This window comes from Vipera berus (assembly GCF_964194415.1).
Source record: "Vipera berus genome assembly, chromosome: 13".
Taxonomy (NCBI): Eukaryota; Metazoa; Chordata; class Lepidosauria; order Squamata; family Viperidae; genus Vipera; species Vipera berus.
In genome coordinates, this window is record NC_138216.1 from 16,712,281 (window position 1) to 16,736,679 (window position 24,399).

At 46.0% G+C, this 24,399-nt stretch overlaps 2 protein-coding genes across 3 annotated transcripts; one reads left to right on the plus strand and one right to left on the minus strand.

Annotated features, from left to right (window-relative positions):
* The first annotated feature begins 110 nt into the window (after nucleotides 1–110).
* Nucleotides 111–9,992, plus strand: ZDHHC4 (zDHHC palmitoyltransferase 4). Of its 2 annotated transcripts, none has more exons than XM_081338076.1 (7): nucleotides 111–176; nucleotides 1,009–1,134; nucleotides 3,260–3,321; nucleotides 4,102–4,280; nucleotides 6,864–6,989; nucleotides 8,195–8,439; nucleotides 8,852–9,992. In XM_081338076.1, exons 2-7 carry the CDS (start codon nucleotides 1,015–1,017, stop codon nucleotides 9,122–9,124), a joined length of 1,005 nt encoding a protein of 334 aa, XP_081194202.1. In that variant the 5' UTR covers nucleotides 111–176; nucleotides 1,009–1,014; the 3' UTR covers nucleotides 9,125–9,992. The 2 variants fall into 2 exon arrangements, with proteins under 2 accessions (XP_081194202.1, XP_081194201.1); XM_081338075.1 differs by having other exon boundaries at nucleotides 142–199.
* A 226-nt stretch (nucleotides 9,993–10,218) lies between these two features.
* Nucleotides 10,219–24,326, minus strand: E4F1 (E4F transcription factor 1). The gene is made up of 14 exons (XM_081338240.1): nucleotides 24,152–24,326; nucleotides 23,190–23,314; nucleotides 22,819–22,915; nucleotides 21,744–21,949; nucleotides 21,430–21,550; nucleotides 20,991–21,143; nucleotides 19,618–19,784; nucleotides 19,042–19,266; nucleotides 18,748–18,853; nucleotides 15,280–15,497; nucleotides 13,789–13,987; nucleotides 12,789–12,949; nucleotides 12,150–12,212; nucleotides 10,219–11,130 (listed from the first exon to the last, which is right to left on the minus strand). The coding sequence occupies exons 1-14, from the start codon at nucleotides 24,312–24,314 to the stop codon at nucleotides 10,759–10,761; spliced, it is 2,376 nt and encodes a 791-aa protein (XP_081194366.1). The 5' UTR covers nucleotides 24,315–24,326; the 3' UTR covers nucleotides 10,219–10,758.
* Nucleotides 24,327–24,399: the final 73 nt, after the last annotated feature.

The following is a 24,399-nucleotide window of genomic DNA, read 5'->3' on the forward strand; positions in this document are numbered from 1 at the left end:
GCTGTTATTCTAGCGGCGCTTCCCAGTTAAGCCTCAGCGCCTCAGCGCAGCGACCGAGCGGCGCTCCTACAATTCCCATCCTGCCTTCTCGAGCGCGCGCGAGCTCGAGGATTGGATAATCGCTTGCCCCGCCCCCGCCCCCCGACCGTCATGGCGGCGCCCGTTCCGGGGATCACGTGAGCGAAAGAGCCGGCCGCGGGTCCGTTGCTAAGCGACGCGGGGGCGCCTCGTTCCCCTGGGGGGGGCTCCTCTGCTTCTCGGGAGGTTGCAAGAAGGGGGCCTCGAAATGGCTCTCGAGGGGCCTCGCCTCGACGACGCGGCCGCCATAAGACCGGGCGGCGGGGGAGCCTCTCCCGATCCCGGCGAGCAGCCGCGGAGAGTCTGCGCGGCCCTTCTGGGGGCTCCGGAGAGGAAGCCTCCTGACTCGCCGCTCCGGTTCCCTTAGGTGCGGCTGGCAGGAACGGCGGGGGGGGGGGGAAATCTAGATACAGATGGTCCTCGACTTACAATGGTTCGTTTAGTGACCGTTTGAAGTTACAGTGGCATACACAAAATACATTTTTCACACAACTGTGGCAGCCTCCCCTTGGTCACATGATCAAAATTTAGCCAATTAGCAACTGACTCATATTTTTGACAGTTGCCAGGTTCTGGAGTCACGTGATCTTTTGCGACCAAAGTCAGTGGGGAAGCTGGATTCACTTTACAAACGTGTTAACTAACTAAACAACTACAATGATTCACTTAACAACTGTGGGAAGAAAGGTCGTAAAATGGGACAAAATTCACTTAACTGTCTTGTTTAGCAACTGAAATTTTGGGCTCAATTGTGGTCGTATGTTGAGGACTACCTGTACCCCTGCCTGCCCTGCAGCCCATTCCTGCTTCGCCCTGCTGAACCTCCCCGGAGGCGCCAACGTGGAAGCCACGCTCGGCAGGTCTCCTTGGGCCCAAAGGGGAAATTAGGCACCGAGCCGCAACCTGCTAAGGCATGTGTGGGTTTTGCAGGACAAGATGGACTTTGTGATCCTCTTCGGCCTGTATCTCGGCCTGGTGCTGCTCAGCGTGGCGGTCTGCATCTCCTCCCGACGGGAGCAAAGCTTCTCTTGGAGGCTCATCAGGGGCGCAACACAAGTAAGGGTCATCCAGCTGTGTGCCGCTTTCTGCCCTTCCAACACAAGTCTTTACACCTCTGGCTTGGACCCCAGTCCAGTCACTTATCTTATTTTTATTTATCAAATTTCTATACCACCCTTCACACTTGCAAGCCTCTGCACAGATAACTTGCTTGGGGAGAAAGAAAGGAAAGCCCAGCATTATAGCTGTTCCTCCTTCCAGCATTTTGTAGGTCAACCTCCATCATTTGCAGTCTCTGCTCTAGTATGAAGTACAGGTAGTCCTCGACTTACAACCATTTGTTTAGTGACCTTCAAAGTTGCAACAGCACTGAAAAAAGTGACTTATGGCCATCTTTCACACTTTTGACTGCAGCATCCCCACGGTCACATGGTCAAAATTCCAGCACTTGACAACTTGTGTATTTGTGACGGTTGCAATGTCCCAGGGTCAGGTGATCCCCTTTTTGCAACCTGACAAGCAAAGTCAATGGGGAAATCAGATTCACTTAACGGCCATGTTACTAATTTAACAACTACAGTGATTCACTTAAATGTAGCAAGAAAAGTTGTAAAATGGGGCAAAACTCAACAAATTTCTTACTTAGCAACAAAAATTCTGGGCCCAGTTGCAGCTGTAAGTCGATGACTACCTGTAGAAGCAAAATTCCCAGAATCTTTTGCTTTAGCATGGACATCAGCCTCTTTCAGGGAAGAAGATGGAAATGCTTCTTGTACGTTATTTCCTGAAATGAACTTATTGATTTATGAAATTTATGGGCTGCCCCAATCTGTTTCAACTTTGGGCAGCTTACAAAGTACGAAAATAAAACCCAAAACATTATCAGAAAGCCAGGGGAAAAACAATTTTAAAACAGGAATGCCACAGAATGGATCCGTCACCTGCTCTGACCCAAGACCTGGAGATAGCCAAATCCCAAAAGGGTTCTTTGAAGAGAGGCAGGGAGGGCTCCCTGCAAACCTCAGGAAGGAGAGTGCTTTAAAGACTAGGATCCGTGAGAGCGGGAGGACTGGCTTTCTAAGGCTGTTCCTCTCCAAACCCTGGGACAGTATCTTGATAGCAACGCCTGGCTGTGGCTAAGATTTATTTTATTTATTTATTTATTTGTTTTTATAAACCGCCCTTCTCCCGAGGGACTCGGGGCGGTGTACAGAGTAAGATAGGCAACAAAACGAAACAGTATTGAAAACAATAATCAGAACAAAACAAACTGTATGCGTATGTGTCCCACAGACCAATGGCCTCACCTCATGTGGATGTTAAACAGGAGGGATGAGAGCACTGAGCCCTCATGTACCCAACATAAGAGGGGTCTCTGGTTACTTCTCCCCCCCCAATCTCCAACTAGACCTATCCATAGACGAAGGAGAACGCCATGAATCCCACTCTCAGCCCTGGCATGCAGTCCAGAAGGTAACCCGAACTGATGATACTGAAAATTACTGAGAGAGCAAGTTGTATCATGATGGCTACGCTTTCCCTATCCAAGCGCTGCCCGATGCCAGCAACCAGAATGAGCAATGCTGTCTTAATATCAAGATTATTGTTAAGATGGGAGCTGTTTGGCTTTCTGGGGAGATGCTGTTTCAATAGATAGATAGATACAACTTTATTGTCATTTTTTACGGTGGGCACATTGGCACACGTTAAAAATGAATTTTTGTACATAACACATATAAACATGCTATGTACAACATATGTGTATACCTACACCCTTACATATAAATATTAATCGCTGTGCATCTTGAATACCTAGCGGAAAGAGGAAGCTTGAGAGTTCACTCTAGATGACATTATTTGGTGTAGGATCCTAATATAAACAAAATATCCTGAAAGAATTGTGGGGTAGTGGCAGTCTGTCCTTGATGATGGGTTCATGCTTCCCTCTCCTCCTTCCTTTTCTAAAGATGCGGAGGATTGGTTCAGCAATGACCGTTTCCATCCCAGGGGCTCTTTAAGTTGCCGTTTGACAACTAACAACCTGAAGGTTAGCATCAAGGCTGACGTGCGGTTCCTGGGGGTTCTGGAGCAGTGACCTTGTAGGTTTTGTGAGTGAGTTTGTCTGTGCTCCCCACCTTTTCTTTTTTTAAATAATTTTGTTGCTTTATCTCCTTTGATGCAGGTGTTCTCCTATGTGATTCCAGCTCCAGTTCACAGAGCAGCTCATAGACTCTTCCATACACGGTACTGCCCGTCTGCTTTTTTATTGGCTCAATTCTCTGGCATTTGTGAATATTGGCATTAATGGGCCGTTGGAACATCCTAGCTTGGTAAAATAGTTTCAAGTGTCGTTCAGACTTGCAATGTCCCTTCTACATACTCAGCTCCTAGTTTTATATGGCATACAATTTTGTAGTATGACATTGATCTTTAAATTTTGTTTGGGGCGAGGTCTGCTGGCCTACTGTCCTCTTTCTTCAGTATCTTTGACTTGCTGGAAAGAAACTGCTCCTGCAATGGCAAGAAGCCTGGAGAACAGTTGTAATACATTCAGCATTCCCACAAGATCCTCTCAGGAACGAGACCCTCCCAGTCTTCTGTTTGTAGCTCCAGAGCAGCTACGGAACAAAGGAGGCCTTTCTTCACCAAGCTTCTTCACTTAGAGCAAAATGGCGGTCATTCTGTGGTCCTAGCTCCCCGTCTGATTCCTTGGGCCACCCAGTGCAACAGCAGAAGTTCCTCCATTTGGATGCTTCTGAAGGGATGGTATGATACAAGCCAAAGAAATTAATAAACACGTCATCCTAAAACTGCAAAAAGCGGAACCAGCCTTGGGCTGCTGTGCACATGCAGCTGCCAGGTAGGTGAAGTGAATTCACCTAAGGCGTCCGTATTGAGTTCTGAGTTAGGATTGTAAACCACAGAACAAGTTTTGAGGCCCGATAGGCAAACTCAGCTCAGAGGCAGTTCCCTTTCCTTTAAAAGCGGGCAGAAGGAATACATCTCATTCTCTCCTTGCTGCAGAAATTCTTTCTTTGTGGTCTTGCACTTGATCTTGGAAGGGCTGGTTTATGGCGAGTATACCTGGGAAGTGTTTGGCTACTGCCAAGAGCTGCAGTTCAGCAGGCTTGTCCTCCTTCTTCCTTACCTCCTGTTGGCTGTGAATGCAGCTTTCTTCATCCTCTGCTCCAAAAGTAATCCAGGTGAGGCCCTTTTCCTTACAAGCTTAGCTCTTGCACACCTGCACTGTCCTGGGTGGGCGGCTGACGGGGCCCCAATGCCGGCTGTCTGGCTGTGGACTGAGCAAGCGATGCTTTGGGGCAAAGCTTGTTCTCTTTCCACACCGGTAGTTCTACCTTAAGGCTTGAATACTGCTTGGAGTCTTAGCTGATGTATGTACTCAGCCTGATTGCTGGCATACAGGTAGTCCTTGACATATGACCACAGTTCAGCCCAAACTTTCTGTTGCTAAGTGAGACATTTGTTAAGTGAGTTTTGCCCCATTTTATGACCTTTCTTGCCACAGTTGTGAAGTGAATCACTGCAGTTGTGAAGATACAGTTATTAAGTAAATCTGGTTTCCCCATTGACTTTGCTTGTAAGAAGGTCACAAAACGTGACCTTGGGACACAGCAACAGTCATAAATAAGAGTCAGTTGCCAAGGGTCTGTATTCTGATCACATGACCATGCCGCAACTGTTGTAAGTATCAAAAATGGTTATAAGTCACTTTTTCCAGTGCTGTTGTAACTTTGAATGGTCACTAAATAAATTCTTGTAAGTCGAGGACTACCTGCATTCCTATGCAAAGTTAACAAGTTAACTTTGTTCAATACAAGTTAACATGAGTTCAATAAAATAATCCAGTGTTAGGAAATGTTGCAATAATGGCTTATACAAAGAGCAAAACTACTTGGTCTGTAATTCAAACATTCTGCAATTCTATGAGACAGTTCTCGTGAACTTACATGGGTTTTGTATATTCACAAACAACAATTTAGCTTGCTCTCTTACAGTTTAATAAATACGGGATTAAAATGTCACATATTTGACTCCAAAGGCAGTTCTTGACTTACTCCAGCTATAGTGGCACACTGTTTAGGATACATAAAAGTTCAGACATCAAGTTGGCTTTAGATATGAGCTTTCAGAATGAACGATTCCTTTACATCCTCCTGTGAATTGGGGACATCTGCCTATTTAGTGTGTCAAACTGCTGTTGGAAATTAATACTGCATGTCTGTTGTTATAGTCCTGATCAGTTCTAACTCTTAATTTCAAGATCTGGAATCTACAAGAAACGTTTTTGACTTCTAGACGGGTTTCGTTAAAACAAATCCCTTGACAATAGGATTCTGCTGCTTGGCCAGCTGAAAGCACCAGAGGTTTTCACTCTACTTGAGTCAGTATTGAGTAGGGTAGTTGTAACTCTCCGAGAATGTTTGATTTTTGCAGACATCTTAAAATTCAATACAGGTAGTCCTTGACTTACAACAGTTCATTTAGGGACTGTTCAAAGTTACAAGAGCACTGAAAAAAGTGAGTTAAGACTATTTTTCGTACTTAACAACCATCACAGCATCCCCACCGCCACGTAATTAAAATTCGGATGCTTGGCAACTGGCTCATATTTATGACGATTGCATAGTGTCCCAGGGTCACGTGATCACATTTTGCGACCTTCTGACAAGCAAAGTCAATGGGGAAGCCAGGTTCACTTAAAAACCACATCACTAACTTAACAACTGCAGTGGTTCACTTAACAACCGTGACAAGAAAGCTCGTAAAATGGGGCAAAATTTACTTAAATGTCTCATTTAGCAACAGAATTTTGGGCTCGGTTGTGGTCGAGGACTACCTGTACTTTGAGAGAGAGAATTAAATTGTAAAGAGTCTGCTATCACAGTCTGCTAATGACTTGCAAAAGCAAACATTTACCGTTGCTTCCTCTTTTGCTGGCTGCTGCACAAGCAGCCCCTCACTCCTTAATGGGGGGGGGGTTGAGGGTGGCTAGGGTTTAGAATGGCGGGTTTAATTATCAGTCAAGTGAGCTGAATTTGAACTGAGCTGCAGATTCAGAGGAGGGTACAAATTAGTAGTCACCTGGGCAATTTCTGAACATGGGCCAGATTTGATCATCAACCTATGAGTCCCATCATCCAGATTATTAATATCAGTGTTGAATAATACCGGCTCCAGAAGGGATGTGAGCCAGAGCCTAACTTGACCAAAGGAGCTGAGTGGATCCCATTCCTCTTGTCGGAAGCCATATCACTGAAGTGTGTCCAAATGGATCCAGTCATTTTTAAGGACTAAACAGAAGAAGTGGTGCTTTAAAACTGGCACTCATGTAAACAACTTAAATTGCTTCAGCTGCTGGTTGGGAATCCGATGGAGGAGTGCGGCATAAGTGCAATTAGCTGGGCATCTCTCTGCTGTGGTTAAGGGGTGTGAGGAGCAGCCCAGAGACGCTTCTCTGGTACAGAGCAGGAGAGATTGGCTTCAGAGGAAAACAGTGGACTTTATCTCAAGGGTGTCTCTGACCTGGACCTTCAAGGTTAACTCTATGGTACTTCAGGTACAGTAGATCAGGGGTCCCCAACCTCCGCAACTTTAAGACCTGTGGACATGCTGGCTGGGGAATTCTGGAAGTTGAAGTCCACAGGTCTTAAAGTTGCGGAGGTTGGGGACCCCTGCAGCAGATGACAGGAAGGAAATCTCACAACAGGCGAGACATTGCAGTCTGCATTGTTCTGCTAGTAAGAACCTTTGCTTTTTCCCACAAGGTATCATCACCAAATCCAACCAGCTTCTCTTTCTTCATGCATATGCGTACGATGGTCTGATGTTTCAACAAGATGCTGAATGCCCTACCTGTGCAGTGAGAAAACCAGCCAGATCCAGGCATTGCGGTAAGAGTCTCGATTTAGCCTCTGTCCCTGGAAAGCCTGTTTATGCATTGTGATCCGCTTCAGAGCTTCTTATGCAAACCCTGCCATCATTTAGAGTGAGGTCAGTGGGGAACCTGCCTTGTTCTCCACCCAGCTCTCCAGAGCAAAGGAACTCTGCCCCACGAGTGCCTCCTTTCCCACAGAAAACGAAAACGTGCCCTACAGCTCTGGCTTCCTCTGCTGCCGGGGAGGCCTGGTCAACATATTTCAGTTTTTTTATTTCAATGACAGCTTGATGGAGATCAGGAATCTTCCCCAGAAAGGACCAGTTGCAATGGGCCCTGTCCAAAGTCCACTGGGAGGGGAGGGGCTATCTTGAAGGATCAGAAACCCTCTCCAGGAGTCACCGAGAAAGCCTCCCCCCACCCCAAGACATAAATTCTCACTTGTTATCCCTTTGCTATCCCTCTGTACAGATCCTCTAAATCAGGTTTTAAATCTGTGCTGCCAAATTAATGTATTACCGTCTTTAATGTAGAATGAAACTCTGTAGAATAAAGGAGTGTAGTACGGATAGTCCTCAACTTACAAACACAACTGAGCCCCAAATTTCTGTTGTTAAGCAAGACAGTTGAGTTTGGCCCCATTTTATGACCTTTCTTGCCATAGCTAAGTGAATCACTGCCGTCATTAAGTTAGGGACCTGGTTGTTAAGTGAATCTGGCTTCCCCATTGATTTTGCTTGTCAGAAGGTCGCAAAAGGGGATCACATGATCTCAGGACACAGCAGTCGTGATAAATATGAGCCAGTTGCTAAGCCTCTGAATTTTGATTATGCGAGCATAAGGATGCTGCAACTGTCATGTGAAAAATGGTCATGTCACTTTTTTTCCGTGCTGTGATAACTTCAGTCACTAAATGAACAGGTGTTAAGGACTACCTGTAGTATTTACAGTAATTAATTCATTCCTATTGCAAAGTATTCTTTAACTTGCTGTTAAATGTCTTTTCTTATGAAACTGGGAAATCACATTCAGAAAACTATTAGAGGAGAGCCAATTAAATCTTTGCAGTATCAAAAATCAGTGCAGGTTGATATGCCAAGTTTTTCCTCCTTCACTAAAGCAAACCTTCTTCGCTATTGCTCATAGATGAAAATGCTGCCTGACTTGGCTTTCATTATAATTTCTTAAAATCTTGACCCTCGTCCACCATTTTCCACTCAGGCGTGTGCCGCGGCTGCGTACATCGTTTTGATCACCACTGCGTTTGGGTCAACAACTGCATTGGAGCCTTGAACATCCGGTTCTTCCTTTGCTACCTGCTCACTTTGATCTCCATGGCAGCTTCCATTGCGGCTCTAACAGCCGGCTTCCTCATCCAGGTGGTCCTTTTGTCAAATCTTACATTGGGATATTATACTGATGACCAAGGTCAAGAACATTCAGTTGATACCTTCTTTCTTATTCAGGTAAATATTGACTAATTTGTGCATTTTTCATGAGGGGAGGGTACAAAGACTTAATTTCAAAAGCCTGAGAGGGTAGAACAGATTGAAATCATGTCTTTGCCTTAAGACAGTACTTGAAAACATTTGATAGGGCATTAAATGATTTTGCTTGCTTCCTAATCAGTCCATACAATCTTCAGGGCAGTTTCATCCTAAGAGCTCTCAACTAGTGGAGCCGCCCATTGTGCGATTCTTCCCAGGAGATAGCCATATGACCAAACTGCTTCGGCAGAAGGCTAGGCTACATGACTTCTGGGGCTCTCTTCCAACTCACTTTAGCAAGTGATGTTGCCAGAATGGATGATTTGCTAGACTAGGCTAGGAGGGGAGATGGAGATCCTGGATTTTAACTCGTTTCCCCCTCTCTTCACAGCATCTTTTCTTGACCTTTCCTAGAATTGTGTTCGTGCTGGGCTTTGTCATCCTTCTCCTGGTTATACTGGGCTCCTATTTCTGCTTCATCCTGTATCTTGTACTGACCAACCAGACGAGCAACGAATGGCTTAAAGCAGCAAGATATACACACTCATACTCGGAGCAAAACAGCAGACAGGAAGGCTATAAAAATATTTACTCCAAAGGAGTCTGGGCCAATCTGGCAGAAATTGTGATGCCTCTGACAAGTCCTGCAAAGAAAAGGAAGTGAATCCCTGCACACACACACACACACACACACACACCCAGTGGACCCAGCAAGTTTGCACCTTACAAACTTACCTTCTGTAGAATGAATTTTTATTCTGTCTACTAGAAGTGAAAAATGAGTTAACCTATTAGATTGTTAATGTGAGCGCCACGCCGAGTGCTATTCTTTGCACTTTTAAAAGTTTGCCTGCTAAAAAGCCCCTGGGATGAGGTGATACATTGATATAGTGGTGGTGAAAGTGGTTGGTTGCGCAGTTAGGCAGCTGTTTAGACATGATTTGGCATTTTTATCCGCCTATTGAGTCCCTCCCAAGGACCTGGGGAACGCAGATGTTTGGTGTAAAAAGCATCATTGCAGGATTTAAGCTGTTTTGCGTCAGGCTGCCTTTTACAGTTGACTGAAGGGACTTTTGTCAGTCGTGTTCCAAATGTTGCTCCAGATGTTTTGGGATTGCACCCAAGGTGCTAATTACTACTGGGACTATCTTTGTTCTCTTTTGCCACAGCTGTTCTATTTTCTATTTACAGGTCTTAGTATTTTATGTTTTTTTCCAGTTCTCTCTCTCCTGTCTCCAGACATGCCATGCCCACTATCCAGACTTGTTGTTTTTGTCAACAACTGTTAGGTCTTGGGAGTGTTGGCAGGTACTTGTCTGTACTATTATATTATATATACTTGGTGAGGTAAGATGGCTGGAGGCCTACATCTGTTTCATTTCCTGCAGTAAATTACCAGGAAGTCCCAGTCCAGAGTCACTTTTGCAGGTAGCTAGAACTATGTAAAGTCCTGAACTGCATTATGTCGGTATTTGAAACCTCTAAGACAGGGGTAGGCAACCTTGGCTCTTTTATGACTCATGGACTTCAACTCCCAGAATTCCTGAGCTAGCATGGCTGGCTCAGGAATTCTGGGAGTTGAAGTCCATGAGTCATAAAAGAGCCCAGGTTGCCTACCCCTGTTCTAAGAGGTCAATTCTATGGTTGCATTCCTCCCATCCTTAAATTATGAGGAGGCCTGTAAGCTGCCCTTTTGCACAATTCCTTCTCCTGCTAGATTATACCAACATTCCTGGGAGAGAAATAACCACGGATACATTTGAAGCCATCAGCACTCTTTTAATTACATCAGAATACAGTAATGTAAAAATTATTTTTTTAAAAAAAATATTTACAAGTTAAATCAGACAATAGATAATTAAAAGCTACATGGTTGCAAAAATGTACAATGTGGCCTTTCTGAGTATTCTGGCGATGCAAATGAAGCCCCTGGTTTTCTAAGCTGATATTCCTCCCGAGCTGCTTAAAATCCACACTCCTATGAAAAGCCGCCGAGTTTCCTCCCGTGCCTGGAATCCCTCACTGCCACATAATTAAGTATCCCTGCACACAATATTTTTTCCTCTAAAGTGCTTTACTTGACAACTGCCTGGTTTCAACAGGCTGCCACGTCCAGAAGGGTTAGGTATGCTCCCTGACCAGAACAGGTGGCCAAGGGCTCAGTTCCCATGTCACGTAACACGTTCATGAGAAGCAGCATGCGAACCGGCTCTTAGGACAGCCTCACATTATCTGGGACCTGGGGGTGCGGCCAGGCTGCTGCTCTGCGAAGGTCCCCGCTTGAAGCCGCCTGGTGCCTCAGACAATCACAGTCTGAACTTCCAGGTCATCCTCCTCCTCCTCCGCCGCCTCATGGGCTGCAATCACAAACTCTCCCGTGTGCTCCATGATTTCAATGTCTTCGGATGCCACCATGGTCACGGTGGCTTCCTCCACTTCCCCGCTGCCCTCTGTGGCCAGCACAGCCCCTTCCCCAATTGCTGACGCCAAGGTCATGGCAACCTGCTCCGTGAGGCTCTCTGGAGTCGCTATGGCAATCGTGTCAGGGTCCACGCCGTCGACTGTCATGGTTGAATCGTCTGCCACCGTGACATTCTGGACAATTATCTGATGGCCAGAATTGGCTTGGTTTACTATCTGCTGAACCACCTTCATTATGTGACTGTCCACCTGCACAGGGGAAAAAAGGTTCGTCTGTCTTCATTTATCCCATGCATCAGGACTCAACCCTTCAGACAGGGTTGCATCTTGCTACTTAGTGCAGTTTAACCTCCTTAATGTGGAGGAAAACTGGTCCAAACACAAGCTGTGGACAGCTGAACTTCTTGCAGTGCATGTCTGGCTCCCAGGACACCAATCAATCAAAAGCCAACCCAAAAATAGGGAAGCAGCCCCACCTCAGTCCCAGCACCACATTCAACAGGAATGTAGCTAATCAACAAAGGATTGGCTATTTCTGTCAGGGTTCCTAAAGAGAGTCGCCACCCAAACAGGCAATTCTGAACTAGAGAACACTCACAATCTGGTTTATTAGGTTTGCCTCACTCTAAGCGAGAGCTTTCTGACCAAAAATAATTTCCTATTCCCTAAGGAAAATCTGAAATACAGTGAATGAGATGAAAGTCCATTTCTGAGAACCAGGCAAATGAGAAAGGATTATCCAATTTGGGGATCAGAAATTTCAATCTTGAAATTTTGTTCTGTATCTGCATTGTGTGAGATCCAGGATTGGGGGTGGGGGGGAGAGGCAAGTGATGAGATTAGGCTCTTCAGGAAGAACCATTTTTTTCCTCTCTCCTCTCGATCCCCTTCTAATCCTTCAACCCAGATTATTACATTTATTAAGACTTGAATTCTTAATGAAGAAGCAAACTCATCCTGGGAACAGACTTTAGTGGGTCTCTTTCTGTCCAGTTATCATTATTAAAATTTAAATTTATTGACCATCCAGCTTCACTGGCTACTGAAATAAACCAGAAAGGGATTTCTCTGAAGAAAAGTGGCTGGTTGACGGAGACATGCTGGAGATGCTCCTTGCTGGAGTTACCAGGGCCAAATCCATCACATGCTCTGCTTGCTACACAGGTTCTGTTACTTGAGGATTTAGCACTTGGGGGAAGGACTCGCTCCTCACAGTGCTGAAAATAGTTGTTGCTGTGACCATTACAAGCATCCTTAGAGCCACCCACCTCGTGCCTGCTTCCTTCGATGATCTCAGCAGCTTCGCTGGTTTCCATGTCTTCAGAAGCTGTCTTTAAGAAAGAATGCACAGCAGCAATTTAGCCTCAACCATTCAAAGACACTTTGGGACCACAGTCCACATACCTTAGACCTGTGGTGGCGAACCTATGGCACAGGTGCCACAGGTGGCACGCAGAGCCCTCTCTGTGGGCATGTGCGCCGTCGTCCCAGTCCTTAGCCTTCAGCTGGGTTTTATAAAACCTTTTCACTTTAGGCCTCCACCACCGTGTGCAAAAAAAAAATTCAATCAATCAATTTCAACTTCTTGCAGGGAAAAAAAAGGTTCTCCCAAAGTTGGAATTGATTGATTGAACTTTTTAGTCCCACCCAGTCTGCCGTTACCACCGCAGCCATGCCCACCCAATTGGCCACACCCACCCGGCACCCGATGATACATAAGTGGGTTTGGGGTTGCAGTTAGGGCACCCGGTCTCTAAAAGGTTCGCCATCACTGCCTTAAGACACTTCCTAGTCTGCCCAGAAGCGTGCATGATGACTCTCCATAGTTCTTGGCCCACATTAGTCTCCAGGGCTGCGATATTAATCGCTTACCAAAGGCTCTGCTTTCCTTGGTGAGACGAGTTTACCTCAATTATGTATTCCTGCGTATCTGCCACCACGGAGGAAAACTCCACCAGGACTGTAGGGGGGTCTTCTGAAATTACAGCAGCAGCCAAACGGTCAGCAGATTGGCCCTCCTCCGATACCACTGCTTCTTCAGCTTCTTTCAAGGCAAGCAGGCAGCCGCCTGGGGAAGGTGGAGGAAAAGGCAGCTCAGCATCAATTAAAAGAACAGCAGGAAGAATTTCCCTAATTAAAAGTTCAACATCAATATGCAGAAGAGCTGCTTACCCTAAATAACTGGAGCTTTATGTAATTCAGTGTGGGTAGTCTTCAAATTATGATCAGAACAGAGTCCAAAGTTTCCAAAAATAAGCAAGACAGTTAAAGAGAGTTGTGCCCCATTTTACGGCCTTTTTTTGCCAAGAGTTGTTAAGCAATCACTGCAGCTTAAGTGAATCATGCGGTTGTTAAGTGAGACTGGCTTCCCCCATTGACTTTGCTTGTTGGAAGCCAGCTGGGAAGGTTAGAAACAGTGTTCGCACGTCTCTGGGAGTGAGCAGCTGCCATAAATACATGCCAATTGCTACGCACCCAAATTTTGATCACATGACCATGGGGATGCTGCAGCAGTGATAAGCCACTTTTTTTTAGTCCTGTTGCAACTTCGAACGGCCACTAAACGAATGGTTATAAGTCGAGGACTATCTGTACCCAAGGCACACATGTATGGCACTGCTATGATGCAAATTAACTTTTTTCTTATTCTAAATGTTTTATTGTTGCACATTAACATAGCGTAAGGCTCTAAATTTTTCAACATCTTAAAAAGCTTCTTTACTTACCTCCCACTGGGACTAACGAAGCTTCAAATGCTTTATAACAGGAGCTCTGTTAGCACTTGAAAAAGACCCGGGAGGGGAGGGAGCCGAGACAGACGGAGGTGCAACGAACACGGCTTCTGTACTGGAAGCCAGGACAGAGGGAGGCGCACACACCTGCCCTTGAGACAAACCATCCTCTCACCTTTGGTCCTCAGGTGCCGATTGAGGGTGCCGTGCTCCGCGAACCCACGGCCACATTTGTAACATTTGAATGGCTTCTCGCCCGTGTGGTGACGGATGTGGCGCACCAAAGAACCCTTTTCCCGAAAGCCTTGACTGCAGAACTGGCAGACGTACGGCTTTTCATCCAGGTGCGTTCGGAAGTGAACCTGCTGTGCATTCTGTGGAAAGAGGACAGGGGAGTCAGCTTGGATTCCAGAACTGCTGGTTTTCCAAAACTGATATACTCCCTTCCAAACCTCCTCACAATATAAATGCAATTCAGTTTAAGGTCAGAAACCTCCTATCTTTCAGGAGCAAATGCAAATAATCTTGCTGGAACAGCACGATTTTGGTTTTGATGGACAGAAGGATGGACGGATGCAGACAGACAGATAGGTATGTCTAAAAAATCCACAGCACCATGAAATAGCCGTAATTTTCTTACTGATTGGGGTGGGGTGGGAGGTTGGTTAGACTGCAGGAGTACAGTCAAAAAGAGTCGCTGCTTTAATGAGATTTAAATGAGATCCCCACCTCTGCTTTCTGGTAGAAATCAATCGATCAGGGCTATCATATCAATATCAAGATAGTCTAAAATCGATCCCGATAAATCAACATTATCCAGAAATGTCTGGGATCAGTTGAAAATCATTCAACAATATCCTAGGCTAAGTAACAGATTTTTTCCAAATACCGGTACTCATTTTACCAAACCTATACAGACATCCAACTACCAGAAGAAACACTGAGCAGCGAACAAGAATCAAAACCACCATATAATTTTAAAAAAAACATTTAAAACCCTGATCAAATCTGAATCCAATCAACCACCCCATGCCAGCTTCTTTAACATCCTCGCCCCAGTGCCCGGCGGAAAACCCAGGTCTTTACCACATTGCTAAAGCCAACAGGGTCAGGTCCATCTGGGGACATAGAAGGCAGGCTTCCCAGGGCCCACCAGGCAACAGTGCGCCCGTTCTGCCAAATCCATCAAGATGGGCAGAAACCGCTGGGGGGGTGATAGGTGGTCCTGCAAGTAACCCAGCCTCATGCCAGGCAGGACTTTAAAGGTGATACCCAGCACCCTGATTGCTCCTGGAAGCGGAGGCCACACTGGTGTTTCATAGCTACTGCCCATAATGCTGCAGGCTCCAGGTGCTCCAAGGATAGCCCCGGATAGAGCAGGCTGCAACTGTTCAGTCAGGAATTTCTGCAGAGGTCAGGAATGGACTTGCCACCTTCTCTTCCACAGCAGCAGAGCATGTTCTCAATGCTTGCCCTATTCCTTTCCTTATCTATTTCATTTCCTGAAGTCCTTCCAGAAGTAAAATCCCTAGTCTTTCCCCACTCTACGTTAGTCCTCCCTCCTCTGCAGTTATGCAGGTGGTTTCAACAGGTTCAGCAACTGTTAAGGGCCAAACACACCAAGAATCTCAGAAGACGGGAAGCCCCAAAGGTACGAAGTTCCTACCTTGGTCTTGTATCTCTTCCCACACTTGGGGCAAGGATAGGGCCGCTCGTCAGAATGCACTCGCCTGTGCCCCTTCACGTGTGCAATTGTCTTGTACAGCTTGCCACACTCCCCACAACGGAACCGCCGCTCGTTCACATGCACTTCCTGATGCTTTTTCAGCAAGTATCCTTTGGTGAATTCTTTGCCACACTCCTCACAGGTAAAAGATTTGTAGTCTGGGGGAGAAATGAAAGGAGATGGTACACAAATAAAATGGTTACAAATGGAAATTCCAGGACTTTTATCAACTGGATGAGTTTCTATGGGTCTGCTCACAAAGGCTTGGCCAAGGAAGCGTGACGGCACTTCCTGCATTTCTCACAAATCAAGACAAAGGAATGTCTGTGGAGATTCCCAGTCGTCCAGGTCACGGCTGTCCCAAAGCTGCTTTTTCAAAAAGCAACTGAACTTCCTTGGTTTTTCCTTGAAGACATTTCGCTTCTCATTGAAGAACCTTCTTCACTTCTGACTGAATGGTGGAGAATGGAAGGATTTATATTCCTTGCAGTCATCTGGTCATTAGTGCTTTTTGAGACTCATCAAGGCCATCAGAAAGAGTGCTAACGACCACAGGCCGGCAAGGAATATAAATCTTTCCATTCTCCACCATTCAGTCTGAACTGAAGAAGCTTCTTCAATGAGAAGCAAAATGTCTTCAAGTAAAAACAAAGTAAGTCCAGATACCTTTGGGACAAGACAAAGGAACATTTATCTGATGGTGGCTGATTGCTCTAAATATGTGGAACAGCAGACCAAGGACCACGTAGGCTAAATGCTAAAGCGAAGGAAGAAACACTCCGGTCTTCTAAGGGCTCTGATGTGGCAAGTGACAGCAGTAGCCCCACGGAAGGATGCAGGGGAAGAGGGAGCTCCTCCACACCCAATTTATAGCTCTGGATTAAACTTGAGAGGTCACTACACAAATATTGCTGCCCAACCACTGGAACCAAAATGTAAAATTGGCTTCAGATGTGAAGAAAACTCCTTAGCCCAAGCTGACTACTACATATTTAGTTTAAACCTAAATAGGGTACCTAGGTGTGTGGCAACTAGATTTAAAAACTGCTCCCAGAAGTAAGGTTTTCTGCACCAATAGAAGCTAGCAAAACTGCATCTGGATGGCCATCTGGAGCATCAAATACTCAGCCTGTTCATCTACGTATCTGGATATCAAAGCAGGGATAGTAAAACCCATCTAGACAAGTTAGCACACAAAGGGCAAAAGCCAGACATAGGAATTTCAAGAGGAACAAATGCAAAGTCCCGAATCTGGCTAGGAAGCTTCAAGGGCTTCAAGGACAACAAAAAGGAGAAAAGTCTGGGATCTTGGTAAATCATAAGCTGAACCAACGAAGTGATATAACCACAAATGTGATTGGCTGAATCAACAGAAAGACAGTGTCAGGATCATTATTCCTCTTTATTCTATATTGATTAGACCCCTTTTAGAATGCAGTACAGGAAGTCCTTGACTTACAACCATCATTGAGTCTGTAATTAACAGTCATAAGTCATGCCAGTCACTAAGCAAGTCTCCATGTGACGGCATCCAATTTTATGACTTTTGCAGTTTGTTAAGCAAATCTATTTGCAGGAAGTTAATGTCAGATTGCAGCAAAAATTATCATAAATTGTGGTCACATAACTGTGGGACGCCGCAAGTGGCTGTAAATGCAGGTGGGTTGCTAACCACCCAAAATGCGATCACATGACTTCTGAGCTTCCCACCCCCTCCAGCTGTTGGAACTTCGAATCTGGGTTATAAGTAATCCCGGGGAATAACTTTGGTTATGAGCAACTGTTTGTAAATCAAGGACTACCTGTACATCCAGTTTTGAGCTCCACATTTTAGAAAGGACATTAACAAACTGGGGCACATCTAGAAGGCAGCAAGCAAGATGGTAAAGAATAAAATTTCTGGGGGGGAAAAAATGACCGGAAGCACTGCATATAGTTACCCTGGAGCAAACAAACAGCAGGGAGTCCTAATATCTGAAGAGCTGATATGTAGAAACAGAGCTGAATTGTTCAGTTGTTTCAGAAGACAGGATAAGAAAGAATCTGTTTAAATTATAAGAAAGGAGATCTCAGTTGGACACCATGAAAGTTTACCGCGATGAGCCAGTCTGCAGATTCCCTTCCCTGGAGGCATTTGGAGAGAATCTGAAAAGCAGCCATCAGGAATGCTGCACTGGACAGTTACTTATACTAGACCAGGAGTGGGGAACCTTGGCTCTTTTATGACTTGTGGACTTCAACTCCCAGAATTCCTGAGCCGGCATGGCTCAGCTTGGAAACCTCTCCCTTTGCCCTCAGCATGGCTGGCTCAGGAATTCTGGGAGTTGAAGTCCATGAGTCATAGAAGAGCCAAGGTTCCCCACCCCTGTACTATTTTTTATTTTATTTTATTTTAATCCCATTTATATCCCGCCCTTCTCCGAAGACTCAGGGCGGCTTACAATTTAAGCACAAATCAACGTGCTTAGCAATAGCCTTCATTCTATGTATATGCCTGCTTATTAGGGCTTTTGGGGCCCCCCAAGCGGCATTATTACAAAGTCAGCTTATTGCCCCCAACAATCTGGGTCCTCATTTTACCTACCTGGGAAGGATGGAAGGCTGAGTCAACCTTGAGCCTGGTGGGACTCGAACCTGCACTAATTGCAGGCAGCTGGTGTTACTTAAGGAGGCATTAGCCCACTGCTCCACCAAGGCTCAGTAAGTTATGAAAAATGTGAGACGACGTAAAGAGCACCTCAGAAACATTGCTACTGAAACTGTAATGCAGGTAGTCCTTGACTTACGATGAATGAGCCAAAATTTCTGTGGCTAAGCAAGAAATCTGTTCAGTGAGTTTTGCCCCATTTTACCACTTTTGCCCCTTGATTCAGTTGTTAAGGGAATTGCTGCAGTTGTTAAGTTAGTAACACGGTTGTTAAGCGAATCTGGCTTCCCCACTGACTTTGCTTGTCAGAAGGTGGCAAAAGGGGATCACGTGACCCTGGGACACTGCGACCGTCATAAATATGAGTCAGCTGTCAAACATACCAATGTAGATCAGGTGAATGTGGGGATTCTGCACCGGACGTGTGAAAAATGGTCTTAAATCACTTTTTCCAGTGCCGTTGTAACTGTGAACAGTCACTAAACCAACTATTGTAAGTTGAGGATTGCCTCTACTGCCTAGCACAGGGGCCTTCAAACTTGGCCCTTTTATGACTTGTGGACTTCAACTGCCAGAATTCCTCAGCAGCCAGCGTTTCTGGCTGAGGAATTCTGGGAGTTGAAGTCCACAAGTCATAAAAGAGCCAGGTTTGAAGACCCCTGGCCTGGCGTGTCTTAAGATCAACTTCAGTTTTTACCAAAAAAAAGGTGACGTCTTTAGGGAATCCAAGGAAGGGCTTTGCCTGCAGGATGCCCTCTCACCTAGATGTCCGCTGATATGGAGGTCGAGACTACTCTGCTCCCTGAAGATTTCGCTGCAATAAGGGCACACGTGTTGCTTACATTCGTTGGTTGCTTCAGGATCTGGCTATGAAACAGAGGGAGCCCAGCATAAATTACTTGCGCATTTGACTGAGAGAAACCTTGAAGATTACAAGATAAAAGTTCAAGCAAACTCAAGAGTCCCCATGTTCTTATATTCAGTGGTACCACAACACAGCACAGACTAGCCAAGCAGGCTGCATTTAAATTACCAGGGCTGAAAGATGAACTTACAGCTTCTATGTGCTCAATTTCCACATACTGCTCTTCACACAATTTCTCAGATGTCTCCTCCTCTTTGTTCGTTAAATCCGCAGCAGCAGCAGCACCAATACCATTTTCATTGGATTTGGTACCCTCCTCTATGGAAACTCGCTCAATCACGATTCCAGAATTCCTCATGGCTTCTCTCAGCAAGTTCTCATTGTCCTCCTGGTCAGGGCACAGCTCAAGATTGGACTAAACAAAATAAGGGTGCAGCAACAATGACTGCTAAGCAGGAAGAAAAAACATCTACCTTTAACCTAGAACCCCAAATTGTGTTGCTTCTGATCAACATTTCTCATAGTTTTGACTTTGGGAACCCTTCAAAGTGTCATCCTCCTTCCTAACCGAGGTCTGGAGCTCTGAGAGTTTTGTTTGGCTGGGTTATGATTGAAATGCATTGCAGCTCCTTCTCAAGACAAACCTCAAGCAGTGAGTCGTTATTATGGGCTCTCTGGGTGGCTGGTTCAGGATGACCAGGGCCGGAGCCACCACTTCTCCTGGTGTTACAAGATGACGTTTCCCCCAACCACAGGTTGCACTAACCTCTTGTCCCATCGCCTTGGTTTCCGAGACGGGGAGCTCCTGCATCTGGACATGGACTTCATGGAGGACATTCCCTTTCGCATCCGTCACCAGATGGATTACAGGGGAGGCCTCCAAAGATGGAGCTGCCAGCGTGGGAATGGCTTCGCTGCTGGAGCTGCTGGCCCCTTCAAGAAAAGCAGCACACAGCTAAGAGTGTCACCAGCGGCTGGGTTCAAGGGAAGCCAAGCAAAGCACTTCAGCAGCTCCCTCCGGCTCACTTGGGTTACTGCCTGCCAGAAGTGCACAAGGCAACCCCTGAGCCTTCAGAGAAAGCTTTCACACAACTATGGGACACCAGTGCTGTTCTCCGATGGACCAATGCTTGCCTAAGGCCTCGTCACAAGGCAGAATCCTGACCACAGTGCAGGACTGTACCTGAACTATGACAGGACAAACCCCAAGAGGCTGGGATCCCGCACAAAGCCTGGCTAAGCAGGGAAGACTAGTTTATGGTACGGCATATTGGACTGACTGGGGTTAATTTGGGGCTGTGTCTCTTCATGATTCCTTCTTGCTTTGCTTGACCTGCCTGTGCGTCGATTTGAAAAACCGGACACTGAATTAGTAGGTTCTAGACTTGGAACAACATGCTAAATCTAATTACCTGGGTTCACAATAACAAAAACAGCTCAGTGCACTGGTCACCACAGTGGCTAGATGTATCCTGTCCCTACTAAATGTGTGGTGTCCTCCGGACTGTTCTGTATGATCCAAGGCTTATTTCTGTTCTGTCTGATCATCAGCACTAATCAAAATCCTTCGCTATTTTCTTTTTGTGGTATTTATTGCCTCGCTAATCCAGAAGAATCTGTTCACCTGAAGGATATTATCCACTGACGTGCTTCCCGAACCTAAAGCCAGCTTCCATAAATGGCATGATTAGGACTCCCAGTTCTTTCAGCATCCCATTATGGAAACTGGTAGAAAACAGACCCTCAAAGTCCATTTCTGATGTAGAGAACAATGGCTCTCGGTAGATCCGGAAGAATTATTGGCTTTTCTGAATATATGCTCAGTCCAAACGGATCTATTTCATCTGTGACATACCACCACGTTGCCTCTTCCCGCCAACAGCCGGGGTTGACGCCACTGTGTAGATGTCTTAAGTCGTCACTCCCTAGCACCTCCTTTCATTCTGCACACTGCAACATGCCTTTTCTCTCAGGCAGTTTTTTCCTTCCTTTCTTTTGTGAATTAACGTTTCCTCGCTTAGTGATATTCCACTGAATCTATTGCATAGATCTTCTGTGCCCGTCCTCACTTCATGCAAACCGCATCAGTTCTATTTCATTCCCCCAAAGGCAAGACAACCTATGAGCTTTTTCACTGACCTGAGCCTACATCCTCTTTACTAACAACTATTTCTTTATTCATATTGAAGCGGATTTTCTCAGTGCAGGGCGTCAAGGATTTCAAATGTCGAGTCAAAGCTCCTGATTCCCGGAAGCTTTTCCCACATTTCTTGCACTTGTAAGGACGCTCATCTAGAGAAACCAAAGGAAAGTTACTTTACAGAAGAACTTGGCTCCACCATCTCTGGGTGAAGTTTCTGCTGCCAACCCTGCTGTGAGGCCTATATACAGCTTTCCAACAGGTAAATGCTTCAGCATCAGGAATTAATCCTGGAATCCTTTTATGCAAATCCCTCCTCCTAGCTGTTCAAATACCCTTTAACTCCCAAAGCCTTCCCCTGTGCTCTTTTTAGTCCTAGTTTTGAAAGTTGCTTAATAACCGAGTCGCTACATACAGCCAACCAAGTCCTCTCTTCACCTGTGTGGCGGCGATGGTGTCGGATCAGCGAGCCCTTGGTCCTGAAAGATGTTCCGCATAACTTACACTCGTAGTCCTTCCTGCTGCTGTGAGTGATCATGTGAGCCTTGAGAATGCTGGCCTGAAATCAAAGGATACAAATGTTTGTGGTGCTGCCAGACATGGGGTTTTCGTTTTAAGAACAACATGACACTTCAAACTATAACGCTGCTGCCTTTTCTCACCCGAGGCAAGAATGATTGTGTCTCACTAGATTCATCTTATTAATCATTTATCTAACGGTACCATGAACATTGCTAAAATCCTTAACATACCGTCTTAAATGTCTTGTGGCACAGTTCACAGACGTAACGACCTTCCTTATTAACCAGCAGTTTAACTTTGATAAGTTCCAGAGAAGCACCTTCCCCTGGGCCTCCTGGATTACTCTGATTAATTCCACCATCTTCATCACTGGGGCCGTTGGGGCTTTCAAAGACATGATCTGCACCTACAACAACCTCCTTGATTTGCCCACTACCTGCAAAGAGGCCCAAAGCCAGTTAGATTCTTTACAGAAGACCACATTCCATAACCAGCTAGTGGCACTTTTTGGGTGGCCACACTGGATACGCTCCCATGATGGAGTGGTTTCTGCCATTAAATTCAGGCTGAAGCAAATCCCTCTGCAGGCCTTGGCGGAACTGGAAGGGTTCTGTGAGCAGAGAAAGCACTTCCATGCAATGTTCATATGAATTTATTCTGGATCACATCAAGACATATTATTTAGTGGACAAATAACCTTATGTGAATCTATTAATACATTTCATCTCAGCTAGCAATCACACCATTATTCTGTATTCTCAAAAGCATTTTGTCTATTCTATTACAGCAACCACTTGCACTTTGATGCTCAAATTTTAGTAGAACGAAAGGATCTGCATGACTTCTAACCATTCATTCCACTTTAATAATAAACTAACGTAATAATGCTCTCATTAGATCAACATAAATTTATATGACAACTTCAAGATATTAACTTGATAATTCATGGCATGACATTTTCATTTTCACTGCACTTTTTGAGAAGAATGTTTTTATTTAATCTTAGAGGACCTAACGCTCGATGATTACATTTATTCAAAATCATGGAAAAGTACTGAGACAGACAAACGGCTGCACATGGCACCATACCATTTATCCTTTAATCCACTACTGCCAGCAATGATTAACGGCAGCATCATTTCAAGAGGATTCCTTCCTAATACCTGGAGATGCCAGAAACTGAATAAGGGATCTTCTGCATGAAAAGCGTTTATTCTTCCTCTGTTACATTCCTCTCCTTTAAATACCCACAACAGGCCTACTGACTGCCTAAAATAAAGTTATTTAAGCGGCTGGTGGACTTACCTACAATTTCAGGTACATTGCTGATTTCTTCTGTTATTGGAGCTGCTTCAACAACTATATGAGCTACAGTTATAGGCGCTTCAACTGATGAAATCACCTGATGGAACAAATGAAGCTTTAATATGAATACGCCTATTGTGATAAGGATGTTCCAAAACATCTTTTTATAAAATTTACACTGTTGGAAATGATAAAAACAGCATTTGCCATAAGATCTTCTGCTAATATTCATTGTAAGGAAGAGGTGATGCATTTTGCAGTCATTTGAGCCTACAAAGCTCCTTATTTATCCAGCTTGCACTCCCACCCTGTTCCCCAGTGAGATCACATGTCTGGTAAGCAGAGCTAAGATGCTGCCTTGAGAAACTTGCCGAGGTTGCTGCTGCAGTTGCATCCTGAGTCCGCTGGCAAAGTTTCTGCAACTTGTGTTGCACGAATTCTTCCAAAGAAGTGAACTCGGATTGGCAGCGACCACATTTGTGCCTATCATCTTCATCTAGAATGCAAAAAAAAGCAAGGACCCTGTCACACTTTAGGCAGCATGAAAAGGAGATTTGCAAATAACCAACCTCAACGGCTGTATTCATTCCAATATTAGCACTTACAGGCTTGGGATAATAAACAGTAGCAGTTTAAACATTGCCAATAATTCCAAAGCAAAACATGGAGTTAATGCCTCTAATCGAGCATTTTTTTTTACGACCGGGGCAAAAACAGCGATCAAGATGGAGCCTAAATAATCATAAAGCTGGTCATGGCCAAGCTGGGATTCAATCTTCACAAAGATCAAACCCCAACACAGGACCAGAAACTGTCGGAAGAGCATCCTGCCCCTCCTCCGACTGGACAGCCATTTATCAGAAACAGTATAGGTTTCCCGCCAGGGGGTTGGACTAGAGGACCTCCAAGGTTACCGGTACCTTTTTTGCCACCTGCACCAGCCCGGAGGGCTCTCAAAGGCCCTCAGCAGAAGAGCCCACCTGGCAGAGAGGGAGGCACCCGTTACCCCGGAAGCCCAGAGAAGGGCCCCTCGCTTGCCTCCCCACAACACCCCTGCGAGGTAGGCTGCCGCAGAGAGCGCTCAGCAACTGTCCCAGCTCACAACACGCCGAGCGGGGCTGCGCCGCGCCGCCAGACCGAGGACGTCCCCCACCCACCCCCGCCCGGAAGGTTCGGCGGAGGGAGTTGGGTCGCGACGGGCCCAGCGACGGTCCGCCTCCGCGGCGCCTTTCGCCGCTCCGAGGGCAGGTCCGCCCCCGCGGCAAGAACAGCCGCTGCTTCCCCGGAGGGCCCTGAGGCGCCCCCTCCCCCGCCTTCCCCCGGGCGGCAGTACCTTCGTCCTCGAAAGGCGTCGGGAGGCTGAGGAAGGCGGCGGCGGCGGCGGGAGACGGAGGGAGGCCGCCCGCCGCCGCCGCCTCAGCAGCGCCCTCGCGTCCCCGTGGCCCAGCTGCCGTAAGCCCCGCCGGCCCAGCGCCCGTTGCCATCGCGGCTTCCATGTCGCAAGGCGCCGCAACCACCAAGATGGCGGCTTTACGGCCGTGTCGTCATAACAACGGGCCCGCGCCGCGGGGAGGCGGGATC

What these genes read in the sequence shown, in the direction of transcription:
- ZDHHC4 (XM_081338076.1), top strand. Translation starts at nt 1,015, where the DNA reads ATGGACTTTGTGATCCTCTTCGGCCTGTATCTCGGCCTGGTGCTGCTC. An exon ending in CTGCTCCAAAAGTAATCCAG is followed by an intron (nt 4,281 to 6,863) that starts GTGAGGCCCTTT and finishes TTTTCCCACAAG; the next exon opens with GTATCATCACCAAATCCAAC. An exon ending in AGCCAGATCCAGGCATTGCG is followed by an intron (nt 6,990 to 8,194) that starts GTAAGAGTCTCG and finishes TTTTCCACTCAG; the next exon opens with GCGTGTGCCGCGGCTGCGTA.
- E4F1 (XM_081338240.1), bottom strand. Translation starts at nt 24,314, where the DNA reads ATGGAAGCCGCGATGGCAACGGGCGCTGGGCCGGCGGGGCTTACGGCA. An exon ending in GACGCCTTTCGAGGACGAAG is followed by an intron (nt 23,315 to 24,151) that starts GTACTGCCGCCC and finishes TTTGCATTCTAG; the next exon opens with ATGAAGATGATAGGCACAAA. An exon ending in TCGAAGGAAGCAGGCACGAG is followed by an intron (nt 11,131 to 12,149) that starts GTGGGTGGCTCT and finishes TCCCCTGTGCAG; the next exon opens with GTGGACAGTCACATAATGAA.